The following is a 22,877-nucleotide window of genomic DNA, read 5'->3' on the forward strand; positions in this document are numbered from 1 at the left end:
GATTCAACTGCGCATACACGCACGCACACGCACACGCACACACACACACACACACACACACACACGGCAGAAAGCTTCATTTTACAGAGAAACTACGGCAAAAATGGTATTTCAAACGGGACAGTTTTTTTTTTTTTTTTTTTTGGACTAAGTTGGACTATAGTGGGAGTTTGTTTTATGTTTAATGAAAAGCCATGTCTCTTTGCACTATTTGACTTGTATTAAGCATGTATCCAGATCATATATACACACCTTAAAAGGTTCCCTATTATGCAAAATCCCCTCTTATCCTCTTATGGGATGCTGCCGGTTCAGACAATCAGAGACATGTTCTGTATATATCTCAGTCCTGTGATATATTGTTGGAGAAGAGTAGACTAGGGGATATTTAAGAGCTTAGCTTATAGTACAGGATATTCTTTTAACAGTGCCGTGACTGAGCCGTAGGACATAATGGGAATACAATCCAGTTAAAGTGTGGGCTGATGCTTTTAGGGTTGGGTCTCCAACCACAACATTTAAACTCATAAAACACGTCTGGCTTTTCTTTTGTTGCGTGAAGGAGAATTGTTGCTGTAACTCTTTAAGTCTGGTGTTTTATGTGCGTGCATCATCTCAATGTCTCACTCTTTAAATACTGTTGAACTGAAAGCAACATGAGGTTCATTTGGTTCAAATCTTAAGGCCTAAAGGCCCTGACACACCAACCCGATGTTGGGAGTCAGAGGCCGTCAGAGGCTGTCGGGCATTCGCGGCGCCGTAGTCAGGTTGGTGTGTCCCGCACCGTCGATCGTGACACGCCTTATTTGGACTGCCAGACCCGATGCATGGCCGATTCAACATGTTGAATCGGCCATGCATCGGGTCTGGCAGTCGGACCAAATAATCACTCTGATTGGCTGTTCAGCTAGCAAATCAGTGCATGAGAAGCGAAGCGGAAGTGAGGGACGTAAACAAACGATTTAAGAAGGCACACACAGACTGCTATTCATTTTCATCTCATCATGGCGATCTGGAATGATGCAAACGAAGATGTGCTCATCACCTTGATCCAGGAGAGGCCAGCTCTGTATGATATTACGGAGAAAAGATACTCTTCTTCTTCTCTGTCTTCCGGTTGTTGCCTCTTTTGAATGACGAATACACACTACCGCCGCCTGCTGGTAAGGAGAGTTATTGCCACTCACGCACTGAAGTCGGTGCGGTGTGTTCCCGTGCGACACATGGCCAAAACGCAGGAGAACACGGCCAGGCAACAGCCGACTTCAGCGTCGGCTAGTCCTCTGGTGACTGCTTGGTGTGTCAGGGCCTTTACTCCTCATGACTACATGAAATCATGCCTCTGAAAAAAGCTTAAAGCTACAGTTTCCTACTGTTGCTATCAGTCTCTAATAATGCTATATGATGTGGTGAAATTGAGACATTGTACTGTAACTTATTATGCTAATTGTATATTTTATTGGACATTTTATGACATAAGTCTTGTTTTTTGGTATACATGTTACCGTCTGTAACTGTTATCTGATACGTTGCTTAATGAGCTACTCCCGGTCATTGCCGGGAAACTCCTGTTAAGAAGATTTTATATTTAAATGAGGCTTTTCCTGGTTAAATACATAAAAACCGTACATTTCCTGCAGTTTTTTTGGTTCTCTGTTGCTAGTGTTGTAGTATTTGAGACCAGACTTTTTAAAGGTCTTGGTCTTGTCTCAGTCCTATAGGACTCGAGATTTGATGTCAAGCCTGGACAAGACCACGGCTGTGGCTGAGGATGTGATTAGGGTTTAATACCAGGATCCGGTTACGATTCGGAACAAATAACAATTATCCGGTACCGGGATTAATAAGAGTTGTTAATGTAAGTGTATTATGTAGTGATTCACACTAGTCTGGTTCTGGTCTTGATTCAGTCTCGCCCTGACTTTGGCTTGGTCTTGATTCGGTCTCGACCTCTAAAAGTCTTGGTCTTGACCTGGTCTTGACTTGGTCTCAATCTCTTAAAATCTTGGACGTGACTTGGTCTCGACCTCTTAAAGTCTTCGTCTCAATCTCTTAAAGTCTTGGTCTTGACTTAGTCTCAATCTCTTAAAGTCTTGGTCTTGACTTAGTCTCAATCTCTTAAAGTCTTGGTCTTGACTTAGTCTCAATCTCTTAAAGTCTTGGTCTTGACTTGTTCTCGACCTCTTAAAGTCTTGGTCTTGAACTCTTAAGGTCTTGGTCTTGACTAGGCCTCGGTCTTTTAAAGTCTTGGTCTTGACCTCTTAAGGTCTTGGTCTTGACTAGGCCTCGGTCTTTTAAAGTCTTGGTCTTGACTTTGTCTTGACCTCTTAAAGTCTTGGTCATGGTCTTGACTCGGTCTTGACCTCTTAAAGTCTTGGTCTCGACTAGGTCTCGATCTCTTAAAGTCTTTGGTCTTGACTAGGACTCGGTCTCTTAAAGTCTTGGTCTTGACCTCTTAAAGTATTGGTCTTGACTAGGTCTCGGTCTTTTAAAGTCTTGGTCTTGACTAGGTCTCAGTCTTTTAAAGTCTTTTAAAGTCTTGGTCATGGTCTTGACTTGGTCTTGACCTCTTAAAGTCTTGGTCTTGACTTGGTATCGATCTATTAAAGTCTTGGTCTTGACTTGGTCTCGATCTCTTAAGGTCTTGACTTGGTTTCGACCTCTTAAATTCTTGGTCTTGACTTGGTCTCGATCTCTTAAAGTCTTGGTCTTGACTTGGTCTCAACCTCTTAAAGTATTGGTCATGACTTGGTCTTGACTTAGTCTCAACCTCTTAAAGTCTTGTCTCGGTCTTGTTTCACTCCAGTCTTGGTCATAACTGGTTTTCTGTCCATGTGGTCTTGACTAAAGCACTACCTGTTGGCCTCTGACCTTGTATTTTCCTCTGCATATGACCTCGAACAGCCTCTCCTTGGTGCCGTAGAAAGGCAGGCAGCCAGAGAGCAGGATGAAGCAGATGACTCCGCACCCCCACACATCCACAGGCTTCCCGTAGGGCTCCCTCTTCACCACCTCGGGGGCCATGAAGTGAGGGGTCCCCACCCGACCTGCAGCACAGAGGAGGGGGGATTTAATATTTATAAATGTCAGGTGATCCCAGCGTATTCATATAGAGCAGGGGGGTCAAACTGAGGTGGTAGGTAGTGGAGTACAAATATTTTGTTACTGTACTTAAGTACATTTTTTTTATATGAGTACTTTACTCCACTACTTATTTTTCTGACGACTTTTTACTTTGACTTCTTCCATGTTGAACTCAAATACCTGTACTTTCTACTTCTTACATGTTGAACTCAAATACCTGTACTTTCTACTTCTTACATGTTGAACTCAAATACCTGTACTTTCTACTTCTTACATGTTGAACACAAATACCTGTACTTTCTACTTCTTACATGTTGAACTCAAATACCTGTACTTTCTACTTCTTACATGTTGAACTCAAATACCTGTACTTTCTACTTCTCTCATATTGAACTCAAATATCTGTACTTTCTACTTCTCTCATGTTCCAAACAGCTGGTTCCTTTAGTCTGAATGTGTGTTGGTGCGTGATTATTATTCTTTAGAGTCACTGCGTGCCTATTGGTTGGAACACGATCCGTGTATCCATCACTTCCTGGTCTTCTCTAAAGAAGAGGGACCAATGGAAACGTTGTCATGTTGCCGTTGTTCAGCATGGAAACATTCATTAGCTAACAATGACATTATTGTTCTATTGATATAAAGGGAGGTCAGGTACTCTTTAAAACAGCTGCTAGCTATGGGTACTTTCTACTGAAGTACACTTCAAAGCCTCTTTACTTTTACTTGAGTAAAGAAGTTTAGTCAGTACTTCTACTTTCACCAGAGTATTTTTAAACACGAGTATCTGTACTTCTACTTGAGTAAAGGATGTGTGTACTTTTGACATCTCTGATCGCGGGCCACATCAACATTATGGTTGCACTCAAAGGGCCGGTTGTAACTTTAAGACTACATAAATATACATATATATAAAATAATGTATTATATTACATTATTGCCTCTGCATTGGAATATTATCAGATAGGGTAATAACTTCATAATTAACTACGTCTGAAAGCAGTACATTCCAAAATGTAAACATCTCAAATAGAAATAAAATAGCATTACAAAAAAAAATCAATATACATTTTTAAATACAAATTTACAGTAACAAAATATAAAGCAGGGTATTATATAAACATTAAGTGTGTAAGGAATGGAATATTTAATATTCAATTGAACATAAATGTAAAATGTACAGTGTGAGGAGATTTGTTGTATAAAGTTATTGCAGGAATGTTTTCGTGTATCGGTCCTTGTGACGGTATTATATCTTAGCTTTACTCCCTTATCTTTAGTGTATTTATTGACATTTTAGTGCAGATTTAAAGGTGGGGTAAGAATGGAGAAACCAGCTCGAGTTCGCTAGAATTTGAAAGTATGCAACCGGAACAGATCGGCCCCTTCCTTCAGACTTCCTCACAGAGCCCCTCCTCCAACACACACGAACGCGCACATGACCAATGAGGGCACGAGATAAGTGTGTGCCCCGATGGAAGGCTGACAGGCAGGTAGGCCATCCAGTTACTTTAGCCGGCTCAGATGATTGGTCGTGCTTTTTACAGCGCCACGGCTTCCACTGATGATATTTTTTTATGTATTTATTGTCAAAGCATTTAATATATTCATTGCTATCGGGATGTTAAGAGCATTCCATGGAATATAACAAGTGTTTCTGAAGTGAATTACCTACCCCACCTTTAAGCCTTGCACACGTCTTCTTAAATGTTGCTCTTTCTCCCAACATATTATCATGGCATCTGTAAGTCTGTATGTGAAGCGTTTTGGGCTGCATATTTGTTGAAAGTGTTTACTAAATAAGGTTAAAGAGCTGACGTTGGAGAATCAGGAAGTGTTTCTGCTGCACTTGGAGAATATCTGTTCCCTTTTTATGAATGCATTGTTAAAAACCAGAGAGAAACTAAAGGTGGATTTCCTTCTCCTTCATAACGTGAGTCACATCAAGGTTTACATCTCAAATGTCATGTTCTGGTTTGTAATGGGCAACGGGAAGAGAATCGATAGTTTGAATGAATCATCGCAGCTGTAGATTTCTCGAAGGAATACACACACATATATGAAGGTCTTTAATTGACTTGTTTGTCTCCCGACACGTTTTGATTACTGCACTTTTTGGAGTCTGTACTTTAATTTGATTGGTCAATAAAAACAGCAATGTGTTTATGAGGCTAACCAACACTGGGACTTTTACTCACTCAAACTGAGCTTTTTCTCACGCCTCTATTTTAATTGTTTAATGAACAAATGTCAGGGTTTTTTGGCCTCAGAGCGGTTAGCTCCTTTTGAGGCTTCACTGGCGAGTCACACAGAAAGGCCAGACGTGCTGGTTCTTCATAGGTCTTTATTGTGGGCATGTATGTCCTGTATGTTGAGCCTCTATACTGCATGTTTTTATAGATTTTAATTAACGTTTATTTTAGTTTTTTGCGTGATTCTTAACAACATTTCAATGGACTAGAGTTAACAAATATTATATTGGCTAACTCTTATTAATGTACACTTTCCCTGATTAATGAAATAATCAAAAACAAAAATGTAATAAGAAAAATGTATATATAAACGCAATTAATGTATGTGTGCAGATGTGTGTGCAGGTGTGTGTGTGCAGGTGTGTGTTCAGATGTGTGTGCAGATGTGTGTGCAGATGTGTGTGCAGATGTGTGTGTGCAGGTGTGTGTGTGCAGGTGTGTGTCCTGTACCTCCAGCCACCAGCCCAGACTCTCCCAGCTGGATGGCGACTCCGAATCCTCCGAGTTTCACCGGAGCCGAGTTCTCTTTGGAGGCGAGCAGCACGCAGTGAGGCTGAGAAGCAGAGAGAGAGAGAGAGAGAGAGAGAGGGAGAGGGAGAGGGAGAGGGAGAGAGGGAGAGAGATGTAAAGCGTGTTAGTCCTGATTAGAGAGAGACACCCTCCTATAAATAACACACATGTGAAAGACACTCCCAAAACCACGACCTCGCACAGGAGGAGGATCAGAGAGGACAGATTCACATTCAGGTCTTCAGTTGGTTTTAGATATCATTTGCTGATTTCATACAAGATTTGCTTCTGAACAAGATGTTTTATCTGCACGACAGAAACTGGAAGAAATACAGGGATTCCTTGAGGAAAAACTAATCGACTTGCAAATGTAATTTAAGCAGAACACGCTTCTAGCCTAGGGTTGGAAGAAAGTCCCACAATGTCACATTTGTACTGAAGGATGGTTTAATAACTGCAACCCCGGGTGAAGCAACTCAATTAAAGAAGCCATTTTTCTCATTATTATTTTGTTCAGATCGACCATTGACATGTCTTCACGCTTTCATGTTCAAAAAGCTCTTTATTGTTCTCATACTGCCTGTGCTGCAGCACCTCTTTTCACCCTCTGTCTGAAACCAGAGCCCAGTCTGCTCTGATTGGTTAGCTGGCTGGCTCTGTTGTGATTGGAGAACCGCTCAGAGATGTCCCGCCCCTTAGCCTATCAGGTACAATGTGTTGGAGCGCTAGCCAATAGGAGTGTGAGTGTTCTGTAGTGATGTCACTTTGTTCAGGAAGTAAACAAAGGAGTCCACAAACTCCCCCCTCGAGGGAAAACAGGGATTGTAGCTTTTGCAGCCCATTTACATGCACTGAAACCTATATAACACGCACCAGGAGAGGCAAACCCACACGAGCACAATAGGGCCTCTTCAACCAACAACCAAGTCTCTCTTTAAACTCCTCAAACATAAATATGACGTGTTATCTGAACTAATGGAAGTCAATATAAGGCAAGGCGAGTTTATGTATATAGCACCTTTCAACACAAGGCAATTCAAAGTGCTTCACAAACATGAAAGATATTAAGAAACATATTATAAAATGGCCTTAAAAACACTAACAAGCAAAGATCATAAAACATGAATAACAAAAGGAACAGTGCAGCGTGAGATGTGAATAGTTCAATTAAAAGCAACGGCAAACAGAAGCGTCGTCAGCCTGGACTTCAGTGTCGTCAGAGTCGCAGCGTATGTGGAGCGTGATAACTGCACGCTGCTGAAAGGTAGATACTTCCCCCCACTGATTGTGTTTTTAGATCACCAGCGGATGCTCTGTGATCTGCTCAAACCCCTCCCTGTCTTTCTGTCTCAATCTGAATTCGGCAGAAAGAGGCGGGCTGACCACAGCTTTAACTTTCCTCCGTACATAAACCACACGTTGCATTTTAGAAACGCTTGGTATTTCTGTCCTCGGCGCTGCGGGGGAGGTTTGCTCACAGAGAGGAAACAAAAGGAGTTGGATGAAACACAGAGTTCTGCACGCGATGACAGACGGGAAGCATCGTGAACTTTACGAGGACATGTTGGAGAGTTCTTCAGATGGATTAAACTCGAGGGGGTAAACTCGGGAAAGACGGGAAGAAGTGCAAGAAGAAAGAACGTGTTTTAATGGACTTCGATGATTAGGTGAGTACGTCGCTTACACATCAGCAACATGTTTGTATCTTGTTGCTCAGGCTGCGAGATAAGGGCTTCCTGCTGCGGGTTGTATTTCTGTTTCTGATGGAATGATTCTGCAGAACTTCTGCGAAATGCATGCAAACTCATCTGTTTTACATAACTCCAAGATAGCATCACATGCACAGATACTCAGAGTTATCTGTGTGTTGGATTACTACACGCTTTCTGTGATGGCTAATCTATGTCAGCCTATACAGACCTTAAAGTCCTTTTAGCATTGATGTTTTAACGTTTATTGAATGTATAATAATCCATTTCCTTGCCAGGTGTTTTGATCGACGTAGTCTTTATTTTATTTTTAAAATGTATTGGGACTTTGCTGCATTTTTTTTCTGCATTTTAAATCAATATTTTAATCTTTATTTTCCATTTGAACTCTCACTTATTTGAAACATAACTGTGTATGTAGTATATTTCTGTTATATCCTCTACCCGTCTTCTCCTACTTCCTCCACTTAGGACTTTCTAAATGTATGTTATTTTCTTTATTTGCTTGTAAACCGTCTTTTATTTCTACTATAATAATAATAATTAAAATAATGCATTATCACGATTTTTATTTAACCTAATAATCATAGTAAATAATGTATTAATAATATAATTAAAGTAATACTTTTATAATATTTCATGATAATTGTATTATTATTATTTTAGACATATACTAGAATTATTATTATATTTCTTTTATTTATATAATTTAATTCAAATGATTTAACTCATTTTATTTTATTATTAATATATTATGTGTGTATTGAGCAACTGTCACAAAACCTCAAATAAAGTATTGCACATGTTTTTCTCTTTGTTTAGCTGCACCTTGGCTATTAGACGTAATAGATCAAACGTGTAGCACTTTACTATATTTAGGTACATTGAGACTAATAAACCAGCACTTCAAAGTAATATGGCTTTGAAGCAAATGTACTTGCAGGATCATATGGGGAAGGATTCACACTTGTATTTCCAGATCCACACTTGTGTTGTTCAATGCACACACAAATGTATTCCGTTTCATATACATGTAAATAAAATCCAAATACAGAAAAAAGTTTTACATGGGGGTGCGCTCATGTGATTGGTTTAGAATGGAGGAGACATCTGATTGGCTATAGATAGAACAAATTACAAGTACGAATCGGCTGACCGTCAGGGAAAAACCCACACACGAATGCACAGCGATCCGTGCACAGAAAGCGGGTTGTGTTGCAGGTTCAGGGATTTAAACAGAAAACTAATATGTGAGGATCAAAAATACACATGTAAAACTTTTTTCTGTATTTGGATTTTATTTACATGTATATGAAACGGAATACATTTGTGTGTGCATTGAACAACACAAGTGTGGATCCGGAAATACAAGTTTGAATCCTGCTGTGTGCATGTGTGTATTATGAGCCTGTTCTGAGCCCATAGCATTACGTTGTCCGAGTTTGATCTTCATGGTGTATTGCACTCACTTTAAGTGGCTTAGTATAAAAGTTTCAACACAATCAAATGTACTTAAATGTCTAATTTTAGCTGCACTGTCCCTTTGCTGCTGTAACTCCGTAAATATCCCCCACAATAAAGCATTTCTGTTTCTTTATTTTCTAGGAACGACCATCACAGAAGCCACCATGACCACAAACATCTCTTCCCAGACTCCCAACGGTTCCCTGAATCCCGACAACGCGTCCTGTGTGGATCCGAAGGCGCTTCAGAGCCCTTTGGCGGTTCTCTACTCTATAATCTTCATCCTGGGACTCGTTGGGAACCTCGTGGCTTTATGGGTCTTCTTCTGCGTGAGCTCCAAGAAGAACTCTGTGCGCGTGTTCCTCATAAACGTTGCGTTCGCTGATCTGTTGCTGGTTGTGTGTTTGCCGTTCAGAATCTTTTATCACAGCCGAGGGAACGAGTGGACGCTTGGACCCACGCTGTGTAAAGTAGTAGGGAATTTTTTCTATATGAACATGTATATAAGCGTCACTTTGCTGGGTCTGATCAGCGTGGATCGGTACCTGAAGATCCACAGAGGGACGGGGGTGCAGTCAAGGCTGCGGTCCACCAGGGGGAGCTGGTTTCTGTGTGCGGGGGTTTGGATCATCGCCTTCACTTTCACCACGGTGTTCATGGTGTCGAAAAACCACTCTGAGCAAGACAGGTGGGTCACAGAATTCTACTTTCTTTTGTATTGGTCCAAGCAGCAGAGATGGCAAGAGTACACACATCCTTTACTCAAGTAGAAGTACACACATCCTTTACTCAAGTAGAAGTACACACATCCTTTACTCAAGTAGAAGTACACACATCCTTTACTCAAGTAGAAGTACACACATCCTTTACTCAAGTAGAGGTACAGATACTCGTGTATAAAAATACTCTGGTGAAAGTAGAAGTACTGACTAAACTTCTTTACTCAAGTCAAAGTAAAGAGGCTTTGAAGTGTACTTCAGTAAAAAGTACCCATAGCTAGCAGCTGTTTTAAAGAGTACCTGACCTCCCTTTATATCAATAGAACAATAATGTCATTGTTAGCTAATGAATGTTTCCATGCTGACCAACGGCTACATGACAACGTTTCCATTGGTCCCTCTTCTTTAGAGAAGACCAGGAAGTGATGGATACACGGATCGTGTTCCAACCAATAGGCACGCAGTGACTCTAAAGAATAATGACCACGCACCAGACACACATTCAGACTAAAGGAACCAGCTGTTTGGGAAATGTATGAAGTAGAGAGTACAGGTATTTGTGTTCAACATGTAAGAAGTAGAAAGTACAGGTATTTGGGTTCAACATGTAAGAAGTAGAAAGTACAGGTATTTGGGTTCAACATGTAAGAAGTAGAAAGTACAGGTATTTGAGTTCAACATGTAAGAAGTAGAAAGTACAGGTATTTGAGTTCAACATGTAAGAAGTAGAAAGTACAGGTATTTGAGTTCAACATGTAAGAAGTAGAAAGTACAGGTATTTGAGTTCAACATGTGAGAAGTAGAAAGTACAGGTATTTGAGTTCAACATGTGAGAAGTAGAAAGTACAGGTATTTGAGTTCAACATGTGAGAAGTAGAAAGTACAGGTATTTGAGTTCAACATGTAAGAAGTAGAAAGTACAGGTATTTGAGTTCAACATGTAAGAAGTAGAAAGTACAGGTATTTGAGTTCAACATGTAAGAAGTAGAAAGTACAGGTATTTGAGTTCAACATGTAAGAAGTAGAAAGTACAGGTATTTGAGTTCAACATGTGAGAAGTAGAAAGTACAGGTATTTGTGTTCAACATGTAAGAAGTAGAAAGTACAGGTATTTGAGTTCAACATGTGAGAAGTAGAAAGTACAGGTATTTGAGTTCAACATGTGAGAAGTAGAAAGTACAGGTATTTGAGTTCAACATGTGAGAAGTAGAAAGTACAGGTATTTGTGTTCAACATGTAAGAAGTAGAAAGTACAGGTATTTGAGTTCAACATGTGAGAAGTAGAAAGTACAGGTATTTGAGTTCAACATGTGAGAAGTAGAAAGTACAGGTATTTGAGTTCAACATGTAAGAAGTAGAAAGTACAGGTATTTGAGTTCAACATGTAAGAAGTAGAAAGTACAGGTATTTGAGTTCAACATGTGAGAAGTAGAAAGTACAGGTATTTGAGTTCAACATGTGAGAAGTAGAAAGTACAGGTATTTGAGTTCAACATGTGAGAAGTAGAAAGTACAGGTATTTGTGTTCAACATGTAAGAAGTAGAAAGTACAGGTATTTGAGTTCAACATGTGAGAAGTAGAAAGTACAGGTATTTGAGTTCAACATGTGAGAAGTAGAAAGTACAGGTATTTGTGTTCAACATGTAAGAAGTAGAAAGTACAGGTATTTGAGTTCAACATGTGAGAAGTAGAAAGTACAGGTATTTGAGTTCAACATGTGAGAAGTAGAAAGTACAGGTATTTGAGTTCAACATGTGAGAAGTAGAAAGTACAGGTATTTGTGTTCAACATGTAAGAAGTAGAAAGTACAGGTATTTGAGTTCAACATGTGAGAAGTAGAAAGTACAGGTATTTGAGTTCAACATGTGAGAAGTAGAAAGTACAGGTATTTGAGTTCAACATGTGAGAAGTAGAAAGTACAGGTATTTGGGTTCTAACATGTAAGAAGTAGAAAGTACAGGTATTTGAGTTCAACATGTAAGAAGTAGAAAGTACAGGTATTTGAGTTCAACATGTGAGAAGTAGAAAGTACAGGTATTTGAGTTCAACATGTGAGAAGTAGAAAGTACAGGTATTTGAGTTCAACATGTAAGAAGTAGAAAGTACAGGTATTTGAGTTCAACATGTAAGAAGTAGAAAGTACAGGTATTTGAGTTCAACATGTAAGAAGTAGAAAGTACAGGTATTTGTGTTCAACATGTAAGGAGTAGAAAGTACAGGTATTTGTGTTCAACATGTAAGAAGTAGAAAGTACAGGTATTTGTGTTAAAAATGTGAGAAGTAGAAAGTACAGGTATTTGAGTTCAACATGTGAGAAGTAAAAAGTATTCAGAAAAATAAGTAGTGGAGTAAAGTACTGATACCAGAAAAATGAACTTAATTACGGTAATGAAGTATTAGTTTTGTATCGATCCAGTAAAGTTGTGCAGGCTCTTTCACAGCTTCAGTCTCCTGAAACTCAATGCCTGTTTAATGTATAATGTAGAACACATGTTAAACTGTGCGACCTTTACCCTCGCACACATACCTAAGAAACTAGGAATAAGGATTTTATAAAAGTGTAAAAAGCACAGACTTAAATGTACCAGCTTCAGTGCGGTCTGCAGATTGGCAACACTATAAACAATTCTTTATCTTGGTCTGTCTTTAAAAAAACCCGCTTGGTTGTGAAGCAATTAAGTCAGAGATTGAAGACGCTGATTGGCTGTGGACTCTCCTCTGAAATGCAGTATGTTTTTCGACAAGTTATCAGCCAATAAAAGTAGTTATTCCCAGAGGATTGTTGACATCCACCTGGATTCAGCTTCTTAACCATAGACACAAGCATTTGGACTACCTATGTAGTAAATGTAGTATCTTTTCAATTTACACACGACATCTATTGCACGTCTGTCCGTCCCGAGTGTGGTCTGCAGATTGATAACACTATAAAAATATTTTTATCTTGGTCTGTCTTTAAAATAAACGTCTGATTTTGAAGTAAATAGGTCAGGGATTGAATATGCTGGAAGGCTGAGGACTGGGATATGTTTTTGACAAGTTATCAGCCAATACAATTATTTATCCTGACTCATTTCGACCCTGTTTTCTGCCTCCAGATGTTTCCACTACAAGCTTCTTCACGACGCGAAGTGGAAAGCCTACATCAACATCTGCATGCTGGTTCTCTTCTGGCTGGTCTTTGTCTCTCTGGTGGTTTCTTACGCCAAGATCGCCCTCAAACTCCAAAGGAGATCAAAGGAGAAACCAGACCTTCCCAACGCGGCCCGATACAAACGCACCGCCAGAAAGTCCTTCTTCATCCTCTTCCTCTTCACCGTCTGCTTCGTCCCATATCACATCGTCCGGGTTTTCTACATAAAAACGCAGATCACAGATACGGCGTGTATCTGGAGGGACGTGGCAGATAAAGCTAACGAGGTGGCATTGCTTTTCTCGGCCCTGAACAGCTGCCTGGACCCCGTCATGTACTTCCTGTTGTCTTCGTCTGTGAGGAAGGAGGTTCTGCGCCTGGTGAGCAGCGTGTTCTGTGTGCGAGATGCTAATGGGGTTAGCGGTAGCAGCTCCACGGTGGAGAACTTTAGGTCAGAGAGAGGACAGGTGAACATAAACTTAAGCAGCCAATTAAAGGACGAGACAACCCAGTGATGACGTATTAAAGTAGACCAAGATAGCATCCGGGGGGCGGCCTCAATACATAAACAAGCTAAAGGTAGCTAATGTTGGGCTATAAAGCACATGTGTCAAACTCGAGGCCCGGGGGCCAAATCAGGCCCGTGGTGGATTTAATTTCGGCCCGCAGGATAATTTCAAATTCCTTTTAGATCTGGCCCGCCGGTATATTGCACCTTCACTCCATCCTGAGGGTCTCCCCCGCTCAGAGCCTGAGCCCAAACATTGATGACCTTGCACCCGAGATGAGACGCCAAGTGTCTGAGCTAGCATCCCAGAGCAGCACACTGAGTTCAATGGATGCTTCCTTCTGCACTTTCTCTCACGACAACAGGGCATGTATTGTTTCTCTCTGAGGGAATAGTTTTGTTGAAGCTGTTGTCGGCCTGTGGAGAAATGTACTCATAAGAAATGAATGCAGCTGATTATTTAATGTTTAATGTTGTTTTTATAGGCAATCATTTAAGCTTTGTGAGTTCCAGCTTTAATATGTGCAATAAGTTCATTTCAATACGTTTTGCAATAAACATTGAACCAGTCCGGCCCTCCACTAGTACCCTTTTTTTAATTTTGGCCCACTGTGTATTTGAGTTTGACACCCCTGCTATAAAAGGAACTACAGCACGGTCACATGACTTCACGTCTCCACTGCTAAGCTAAAGGTGGCTAATATTGGGCTATAAAGAAACTACAGCACGGTCACAAGACTTCACGTCACCACCGCTAAGCTAAAGGTGGCTAATATTGGGCTATAAAGAAACTACAGCACGGTCACATGACTTCACGTCTCCACCGCTAAGCTAAAGGTGGCTAATATTGGGCTATAAAGAAACTACAGCACGGTCACAAGACTTCACGTCACCACCGCTAAGCTAAAGGTGGCTAATGTTGGGCTATAAAGGAACTACAGCACGGTCACATGACTTCACGTCACCACCGCTAAGCTAAAGGTGGCTAATGTTGGGCTATAAAGGAACTACAGCACGGTCACATGACTTCACGTCTCCACTGCTAAGCTAAAGGTGGCTAATATTGGGCTATAAAGAAACTACAGCACGGTCACATGACTTCACGTCTCCACCGCTAAGCTAAAGGTGGCTAATATTGGGCTATAAAGAAACTACAGCACGGTCACAAGACTTCACGTCACCACCGCTAAGCTAAAGGTGGCTAATGTTGGGCTATAAAGGAACTACAGCACGGTCACATGACTTCACGTCACCACCGCTAAGCTAAAGGTGGCTAATGTTGGGCTATAAAGTAACTACAGCATGGTCACATGAGTTCACGTCACCACCGCTAAGCTAAAGGTGGCTAATGTTGGGCTATAAAGGAACTACAGCACGGTCACATGACTTCACAACGTCACCACCGCTAAGCTAAAGGCGGCTAATGTTGGGCTATAAAGAAACTACAGCATGGTCACATGAGTTCACGTCACCACCGCTAAGCTAAAGGTGGCTAATGTTGGGCTATAAAGGAACTACAGCATGGTCACATGACTTCATGTTACCACCGCTAAGCTAAAGGCGGCTAATGTTGGGCTATAAAGAAACTACAGCACGGTCACATGACTTCATGTTACCACCGCTAAGCTAAAGGTGGCTAATGTTGGGCTATAAAGGAAACAGCACGGTCACATGACTTCACGTCACCACCGCTAAGTTAAAGGTGGCTAATGTTGGGCTATAAAGGAACTACAGCACGGTCACATGACTTCACGTCTCCACCGCTAAGCTAAAGGAGGCTAATATTGGGCTATAAAAAAACTACAGCACGGTCACATGACTTCATGTTACCACCGCTAAGCTAAAGGTGGCTAATGTTGGGCTATAAAGGAAACAGCACGGTCACATGACTTCACGTCACCACCGCTAAGCTACAGGAGGCTAATGTTGGGCTATAAAGGAACTACAGCACGGTCACATGACTTCACATCACCATTTTGAGTGAATAAACTATATGTATGAGATAAATGAGTCAAACGTGTATAGCTATTCTGTCATTTTGTCACAAAAATGCCATATTTATTGTGTCAAACTGCAAAACAAATGCTTAACTCTGTGACCTGCTGGTGGTGCAATGCTTCATTTTCTCCATATTTCATGGCAATACATCAAAAACGATTTCAGTCTGGATCGAAGTAAAGGGACCTTATGTTGCAGGTAAAGTTAATTTCATATTTCCCACTGTGTACATTAGTGGAACAAGACACTATCATAAAATTGGGATCACCAAGAAAATGATTTTTACGGAATCTGAGATCAAGTACTGCTGGAATAAAAGCAACCGAACCCGGCAGATAATGTGTGACATTTTTCCTTCACGCAAATGTGAAAGGAAATAATTTGCAGGCGACTTCAAAGCCTGGACTTTCACGACAAATTACAAAGATCACAAGCTCACAGAAAACCCAGAGGAGCTTTTACTGGGATTAAAGCGTCTGACGTCACCGACAGAAACATAAAACACACTGCGTGAAAGTCAGGAGCTCCTCTGATATGTAAAGAACATGCTTTCATACTCAGGAGGGTGACGACAGGTTGTTTTTATTTACTACGTCATTCTAGTTGGTGTCATGTGTGTCAATCATTATCTGCAGTTTGACAGAAGGGAGGAGAATATGCTCCAAAAATAGAACTAGAACAACAGCGCCATCTAGAGGAGGAACAGGTACTTAGCAATGTGTATATAAGAGTATTTCCACACTGCAGTATTAGTTAGTTTGACCTCTGCCTTAATAAAGAAGAGGGTATCTGAGAAGCCTAAAATGTATTCACACATTTAAATACATGTTCAGGTGTATATCAGTATGTAGTGTCTCTACTTTAAAGAGTCCTCTCCTGCTGATGTCCAGGTGTATATCAGTATGTAGTGACTCTACTTTAAAGAGTCCTCTCCTGCTGATGTCCAGGTGTATATCAGTGTGTAGTGTCTCTACTTTAAAGAGTCCTCTCCTGCTGATGTCCAGGTGTATATCAGTATGTAGTGTCTCTACTTTAAAGAGTCCTCTCCTGCTGATGTTCAGGTGTGTATCAGTATGTAGTGTCTCTACTTTAAAGAGTCCTCTCCTGCTGATGTTCAGGTGTATATCAGTATGTAGTGTCTCTACTTTAAAGAGTCCTCTCCTGCTGATGTCCAGGTGTATATCAGTATGTAGTGTCTCTCCTTTAAAGAGTCCTCTCCTGCTGATGTCCAGGTGTATATCAGTATGTAGTGTCTCTACTTTAAAGAGTCCTCTCCTGCTGATGTTCAGGTGTATATCAGTATGTAGTGTCTCTACTTTAAAGAGTCCTCTCCTGCTGATGTTCAGATGTATATCAGTATGTAGTGTCTCTACTTTAAAGAGTCCTCTCCTGCTGATGTTCAGGTGTATATCAGTATGTAGTGTCTCTACTTTAAAGAGTCCTCTCCTGCTGATGTTCAGGTGTATATCAGTATGTAGTGTCTCTACTTTAAAGAGTCCTCTCCTGCTGATGTTCAGGTGTATATCAGTATGTAGTGTCTCTACTTTAAAGAGTCCTCTCCTGCTGATGATCAGGTGTATATCAGTATGTAGTGTCTCTACTTTAAAGAGTCCTCTCCTGCTGATGTTCAGGTGTATATCAGTATGTAGTGTCTCTACTTTAAAGAGTCCTCACCTGCTGATGATCAGGTGTATATCAGTATGTAGTGTCTCTACTTTAAAGAGTCCTCTCCTGCTGATGTTCAGGTGTATATCAGTATGTAGTGTCTCTACTTTAAAGAGTCCTCTCCTGCTGATGTTCAGGTGTATATCAGTATGTAGTGTCTCTACTTTAAAGAGTCCTCTCCTGCTGATGTTCAGGTGTATATCAGTATGTAGAGTCTCTACTTTAAAGAGTCCTCTCCTGCTGATGTTCAGGTGTATATCAGTATGTAGTGTCTCTACTTTAAAGAGTCCTCTCCTGCTGATGTTCAGGTGTATATCAGTATGTAGTGTCTCTACTTTAAAGAGTCCTCTCCTGCTGATGTTCAGGTGTATATCAGTATGTAGTGTCTCTACTTTAAAGAGTCCTCTCCTGATGATGTTCAGGTGTATATCAGTATGTAGTGTCTCTACTTTAAAGAGTCCTCTCCTGCTGATGTTCAGGTGTATATCAGTATGTAGTGTCTCTACTTTAAAGAGTCCTCTCCTGCTGATGTTCAGGTGTATATCAGTATGTAGTGTCTCTACTTTAAAGAGTCCTCTCCTGCTGATGTTCAGGTGTATATCAGTATGTAGTGTCTCTACTTTAAAGAGTCCTCTCCTGCTGATGTTCAGGTGTATATCAGTATGTAGTGTCTCTACTTTAAAGAGTCCTCTCCTGCTGATGTTCAGGGTGTATATCAGTATGTAGTGTCTCTACTTTAAAGAGTCCTCTCCTGCTGATGATCAGGTGTATATCAGTATGTAGTGTCTCTACTTTAAAGAGTCCTCTCCTGCTGATGTTCAGGTGTATATCAGTATGTAGTGTCTCTACTTTAAAGAGTCCTCTCCTGCTGATGTTCAGGTGTATATCAGTATGTAGTGTCTCTACTTTAAAGAGTCCTCTCCTGCTGATGTTCAGGTGTATATCAGTATGTAGTAGTCTCTACTTTAAAGAGTCCTCTCCTGCTGATGTTCAGGTGTATATCAGTATGTAGTGTCTCTACTTTAAAGAGTCCTCTCCTGCTGATGTTCAGGTGTATATCAGTATGTAGTGTCTCTACTTTAAAGAGTCCTCTCCTGCTGATGTTCAGGTGTATATCAGCTATGTAGTATCTCTACTTTAAAGAGTCCTCTCCTGCTGATGTTCAGGTGTATATCAGTATGTAGTGTCTCTACTTTAAAGAGTCCTCTCCTGCTGATGTTCAGGTGTATATCAGTATGTAGTGTCTCTACTTTAAAGAGTCCTCTCCTGCTGATGTTCAGGTGTATATCAGCATGTAGTGTCTCTACTTTAAAGAGTCCTCTCCTGCTGATGTTCAGGTGTATATCAGTATGTAGTGTCTCTACTTTAAAGAGTCCTCTCCTGCTGATGTTCAGGTGTATATCAGTATGTAGTGTCTCTACTTTAAAGAGTCCTCTCCTGCTGATGTCCAGTTGTATGTATGTTCGGCTCTGTTGTGATTGGTCAAAAGCTTAGAGCTGTCCCGCCCCCTTAGCCTATCAAGTACAATGTGATGGAGCGCTATAGCCAATAGATCACACACTACAGGGAAGTAAACAGGGCGTCTCTAAGATATGCATTATTCGTACTTTAAAAAGTGTCACCAGCTGTTGATACAGCGCTGCACCACACATCTCATGTACTAAAATACTCACGCGCCTCAGCCTGACCTACCTCTTAAACCACATCTCTCATCAACACACGGCGTAACTGAGGAAGTGGAACCTGAAATAGCGAGAGAGACGCCAACATGTCGTGCTACATGAGAGCAGCTGATGAGACGAACCCTGAAGCACCCTAACAAGCAGGAAGTCTGAGAGAAGATTCACATGGAGCCGGAGAGCTGTTCTGAATATAACATTTGAAGAAGCCGCTTGCTCTCCAATGACCTGGACGGAGCTCCTGCTAGAGGTACGTATACGAATGATTGCACCTTCGCTTATAGAGAGGCAGATTAACGGTACAAGACAGGAGCAAAGGGTTTTAGATGCAAATAATAATCGGAGGGTTTTTTTAAGCATTTTGATTTGACATCTGAATACACATTTTAGATTGCTTGGATTTAAATTCAACATACAGACATCGATAAGATGCTTTTACAATGTCTCAGACAATTCATCGACAACATAGATGCTTGACCAACGTCCGAGCATTTCTAAAACGTTTCAAGGTATTATTTCTAGATTGAAATATGTCAGTTGTATGCAACATGTTCCTCTTTCTGAATCTGCCTAACAATAGTTATGTTTGTTCGGCATATCAAATTAAAATAAAGAAGATATTTCAAGTTAAAAAAAAACAACATCGGAAAAATAGTTTTTTCCGATGCTTTAAACATGTGTCCCCTCTTCTCCATGTCTCTTCTACATCAACATGTGTCCCCTCTTCTCCATGTCTCTTCTACATCAACATGTGTCCCCGCTTCTCCATGTCTCTTCTACATCAACATGTGTCCCCTCTTCTTCATGTCTCTTCTACATCAACATGTGTCCCCTCTTCTCCATGTCTCTTCTACATCACCATGTGTCCCCTCTTCTTCATGTCTCTTCTACATCAACATGTGTCCCCTCTTCTTCATGTCTCGTCTACATCAACATGTGTCCCCTCTTCTTCATGTATCTTCTACATCAACATGTGTCCCCTCTTCTCCATGTCTCTTCTACATCAACATGTGTCCCCTCTTCTTCATGTCTCTTCTACATCACCATGTGTCCCCTCTTCTCCATGTCTCTTCTACATCAACATGTGTCCCCTCTTCTTCCTGTCTCTTCTACATCAACATGTGTCCCCTCTTCTCCATGTCTCTTCTACATCAACATGTGTCCCCTCTTCTTCCTGTCTCTTCTACATCAACATGTGTCCCCTCTTCTTCATGTCTCTTCTACATCAACATGTGTCCCCTCTTCTTCATGTCTCTTCTACATCAACATGTGTCCCCTCTTCTTCCTGTCTCTTCTACATCAACATGTGTCCTCTCTTCTTCATGTCCCCCCCCCCTTATCACCTGAATCTCCTCTAGAGCTCCATTGAGTTCTTTGTAACCAAACCTCTCTCAGAGGGGCGTGGGGAGGGGCTCCTTATTTTCATCTGAAGTAACAGACAGAGAATCAGCACTTTGGAAACAGGGCTGAAACAGAGGGGATTATGGGTAATGCTGCAATGATCTGTTTGGTGTTTCAGCCAATCAGAGACCCCGTTTGATAGGGGAGCTTTAACAAACATACTCCACGTGTTTCTCATCCGTCACGTTGTGTCTCTTCAGATCAAATGGAGAACATTTCGTCGCCTTTCCCTCTGGATAACTCCTCCCTCTCTTCCTCTTTTCTCTCCCTTTGTCCCACTTTCACCACCCTCTTCTTCCTCCCCTCTGCCTACACCTTCCTCTTCCTCACCGCTCTCCCAGGGAACATCCTCTCTTTGTGGGTGTTTCTCCGCTGTATCTCCACCGTCTCCCCCACCCACGTCTACCTGTCTCACCTGAGCATCTCCAACCTGATTCTATCTCTCACCACTCCCTTCCTGGCCGCTTACTACGCGCGGGGCTCTGATTGGACGCTGAGCAGCGCTCTGTGTCAGCTGGTTCTTCACGGCATCACCCCGGTTCTGCACATCAACATCTACATCAGCATCATGATCCTCACCTGGGTGGCGCTGAGCCGCTTTGCCTCCCTCATACAGGTGTGACTAAATCAATATTTATTATTATACCCCTTTTCCAACCAAACCAGGTCCAGGACCAGTTCGGAACCAGTGTGAACCAGTTCGGAACCAGTGTGAACCAGTTCGGAACCAGTTCAGAACCAGTGTGAACCAGTTCTTCCCGTTTCCACCATTACATCTGTACAAGTTGTCATACAAATATCCAATTTGCATTATAGAGAAAGGCATTCGTTAAACAAATGGAACTCCCTCCCCCAAGACCTCCGTGAGTCCGAGTCCCTCACTCTGTTCCAGTCCCGCCTCAAAACCCATCTTTTCACCTCTCTCTATCCGTAAAACACCCCCCCACTCATTTTCGACCTCCTCCTGACTGCCACTGTGTTTTGTTGTTTTTGTTGTTTTTCTTAGTCTGTTGTCTACCTGCCCCAGTCTATCTACCCCCCCCCCCCCCCTCATATTGTAAAGCGTCTTTGGGTACTATAAAAGCGCTATATAAATCCAATATATTATTATTATTATTAAATCAATATATATCCAATGTTAAAATGAAAAAAAATTAAGAAAGTTGCCATAGTTGTACTCCTGGTGGGCGGATTTTGATTTGTTTTTAGGGGACTCAAAACTGCCATTTTTGATCCTACAAATGTCAGAAATTGATTCGTCATCCTTCAAAACCACTTCAAAAGTGTCCAAATCGGCCAAGCCACTTTCAGACTACTGTCCACATAGACCAGGGATGGGCAACTTGGATGGTGGTGGGGGCCACATAATTGATGTACTGGTCACCAGGGGGCCGCAGATTCACTTGGCAGGCACACACACACACACACACACACACACACACACACACACACACACACACACACACACGTTAAAGTATCTTGAAGATTTCTTCTTCAGTGATTGGAATGTTAATTGTCTGTTCCCTTATTTCTTCTCTTATCAATATACAGTATATGTAAAGCTTAATATTACACATTCACAATGAGGTATTCCTCACACACACACACACCCACACACACACGCACCCACATTCCATATGTTGTATGTAATTATTAACAAATATACTAAGTCTGACATCTTCGTTGACATTTTACAATCCCTCAGGGAACATCCTCTCATAAACTCACTGAACAAATATCAGTTCACAGAAATTGTATTTAATGTTTACAAGTGGCATGTTTGTATTGAACAGGTTATTTAACAGTGGAATAAAACTATTTTAAACTATTGGAAAGCACGGAAATGTGTGTGTATTGAGATGAACCATTAGATGACATACACATGAAGTCATGAAGACTACCCAGACGTTAGCTGTCTCACTTGAACCTGAAACACTTGTAGCACTGCTGACGCACAACAAGGGGAGTGTCCACACAGACACCCGTCAGCCCGCACTCGGCTGTTCCTCAGTACAAAAATAAAAAATAATGTTTTTTAAAAAAAAATGAATTACGTTGTTTATAAATTAATCTGAGGGCCGCAAAAAGAGGAGGTGGGGGCCGCATGCAGCCCATCCCTGACAGACTATAATGCCAACATTTCCAGGTTCACACAGCTGGCACACAAGTAGACTTAATTACTCTTAATGTCTTTCATTATTGTAAAGCATCTAACACTTGTCTTTCTTTTCCTCTTCCAGCACACCCACGCCTCCAGACCCAACCGGTGCGTCGCCTTTCTTCCTCACGGTTTCTTCGCCCGCCTCAAGAGAACGTCCTTCGCCAACAGAGTTTGCATCGTCGTGTGGTCGGTGGCTATCGGATGCGTGGTACCCGTCACCGTTATTTACTCCGTGAAGGAAGCGGTGAGCGTGAAAAAAGCTGGTGTTGGATGTACGGAGGTTTGCTACAGCCCAACGGTGGAGATCGGAGGAAGACTTTCTGCTGGTTTGGCCGTGATCGTGATTACTCTGTTCTTCCTCTTCTACCTGCTGGTTCTGATGTCTTATATGATGGTTCTGAGGCATATTGGGCGATCACGGAAAAGCACGAACGTCACTACGTCCCAAAGTCTGCTGGGGAGGGTGCTACGAAACATCGTGGTCATACAGGTGAGTGTGAGGCATATTCAGTATCCTACTCTAAAGTAACGTCTTCAAAAAGGCACAATTAGTAGGGGAAGTCTGTCTTATGTCAAAATACTGGTGTTTCGTGT

At 41.4% G+C, this 22,877-nt stretch overlaps 3 protein-coding genes across 3 annotated transcripts in view; 2 read left to right on the forward strand and 1 right to left on the reverse strand.

The window, feature by feature from the left end:
- LOC117441004 (peripheral plasma membrane protein CASK-like) overlaps positions 1-7,271 on the reverse strand; it is a 19,634-nt gene extending 12,363 nt beyond the window's left edge. The window contains exons 1-4 of the mRNA XM_071202146.1: positions 7,149-7,271; positions 5,787-5,889; positions 2,872-3,047; positions 1-7 (exon numbers count right to left, since the gene is read on the reverse strand). The exon at positions 1-7 is cut by the window's left edge and continues 116 nt beyond it. Coding sequence (XP_071058247.1) covers positions 1-7; positions 2,872-3,047; positions 5,787-5,889; positions 7,149-7,271 — 409 coding nt within the window. The remainder of the gene's footprint in view (positions 8-2,871; positions 3,048-5,786; positions 5,890-7,148) is intronic.
- Positions 7,272-7,320: 49 nt separating this feature from the next.
- LOC117441006 (probable G-protein coupled receptor 34) lies at positions 7,321-13,942 on the forward strand. Its single transcript, XM_034077202.2, has 3 exons — positions 7,321-7,513; positions 9,161-9,707; positions 12,837-13,942. Exons 2-3 carry the CDS (start codon positions 9,184-9,186, stop codon positions 13,384-13,386), a joined length of 1,074 nt encoding a protein of 357 aa, XP_033933093.1. The 5' UTR covers positions 7,321-7,513; positions 9,161-9,183; the 3' UTR covers positions 13,387-13,942.
- Positions 13,943-18,810: 4,868 nt separating this feature from the next.
- LOC117441005 (probable G-protein coupled receptor 82) lies at positions 18,811-22,773 on the forward strand (the record flags this gene model as incomplete). The annotated part of the gene is made up of 4 exons (XM_034077201.1): positions 18,811-18,815; positions 18,928-18,971; positions 20,464-20,738; positions 22,363-22,773. Coding segments are annotated over exons 1-4 (735 nt in total), but the record flags the coding sequence as incomplete, so codon positions are not given.
- Positions 22,774-22,877: the final 104 nt, after the last annotated feature.

This window comes from Pseudochaenichthys georgianus, unplaced genomic scaffold (genome assembly GCF_902827115.2).
Source record: "Pseudochaenichthys georgianus unplaced genomic scaffold, fPseGeo1.2 scaffold_1393_arrow_ctg1, whole genome shotgun sequence".
Classification (NCBI taxonomy): Eukaryota; Metazoa; Chordata; class Actinopteri; order Perciformes; family Channichthyidae; genus Pseudochaenichthys; species Pseudochaenichthys georgianus.

Excerpts from the sequence above, each read along its gene's own strand:
- LOC117441006 (XM_034077202.2), top strand. The coding sequence starts at position 9,184 with ATGACCACAAACATCTCTTCCCAGACTCCCAACGGTTCCCTGAATCCC. Across the intron at positions 9,708-12,836 it reads AACCACTCTGAGCAAGACAG|ATGTTTCCACTACAAGCTTC; the intron begins GTGGGTCACAGA and ends TTCTGCCTCCAG.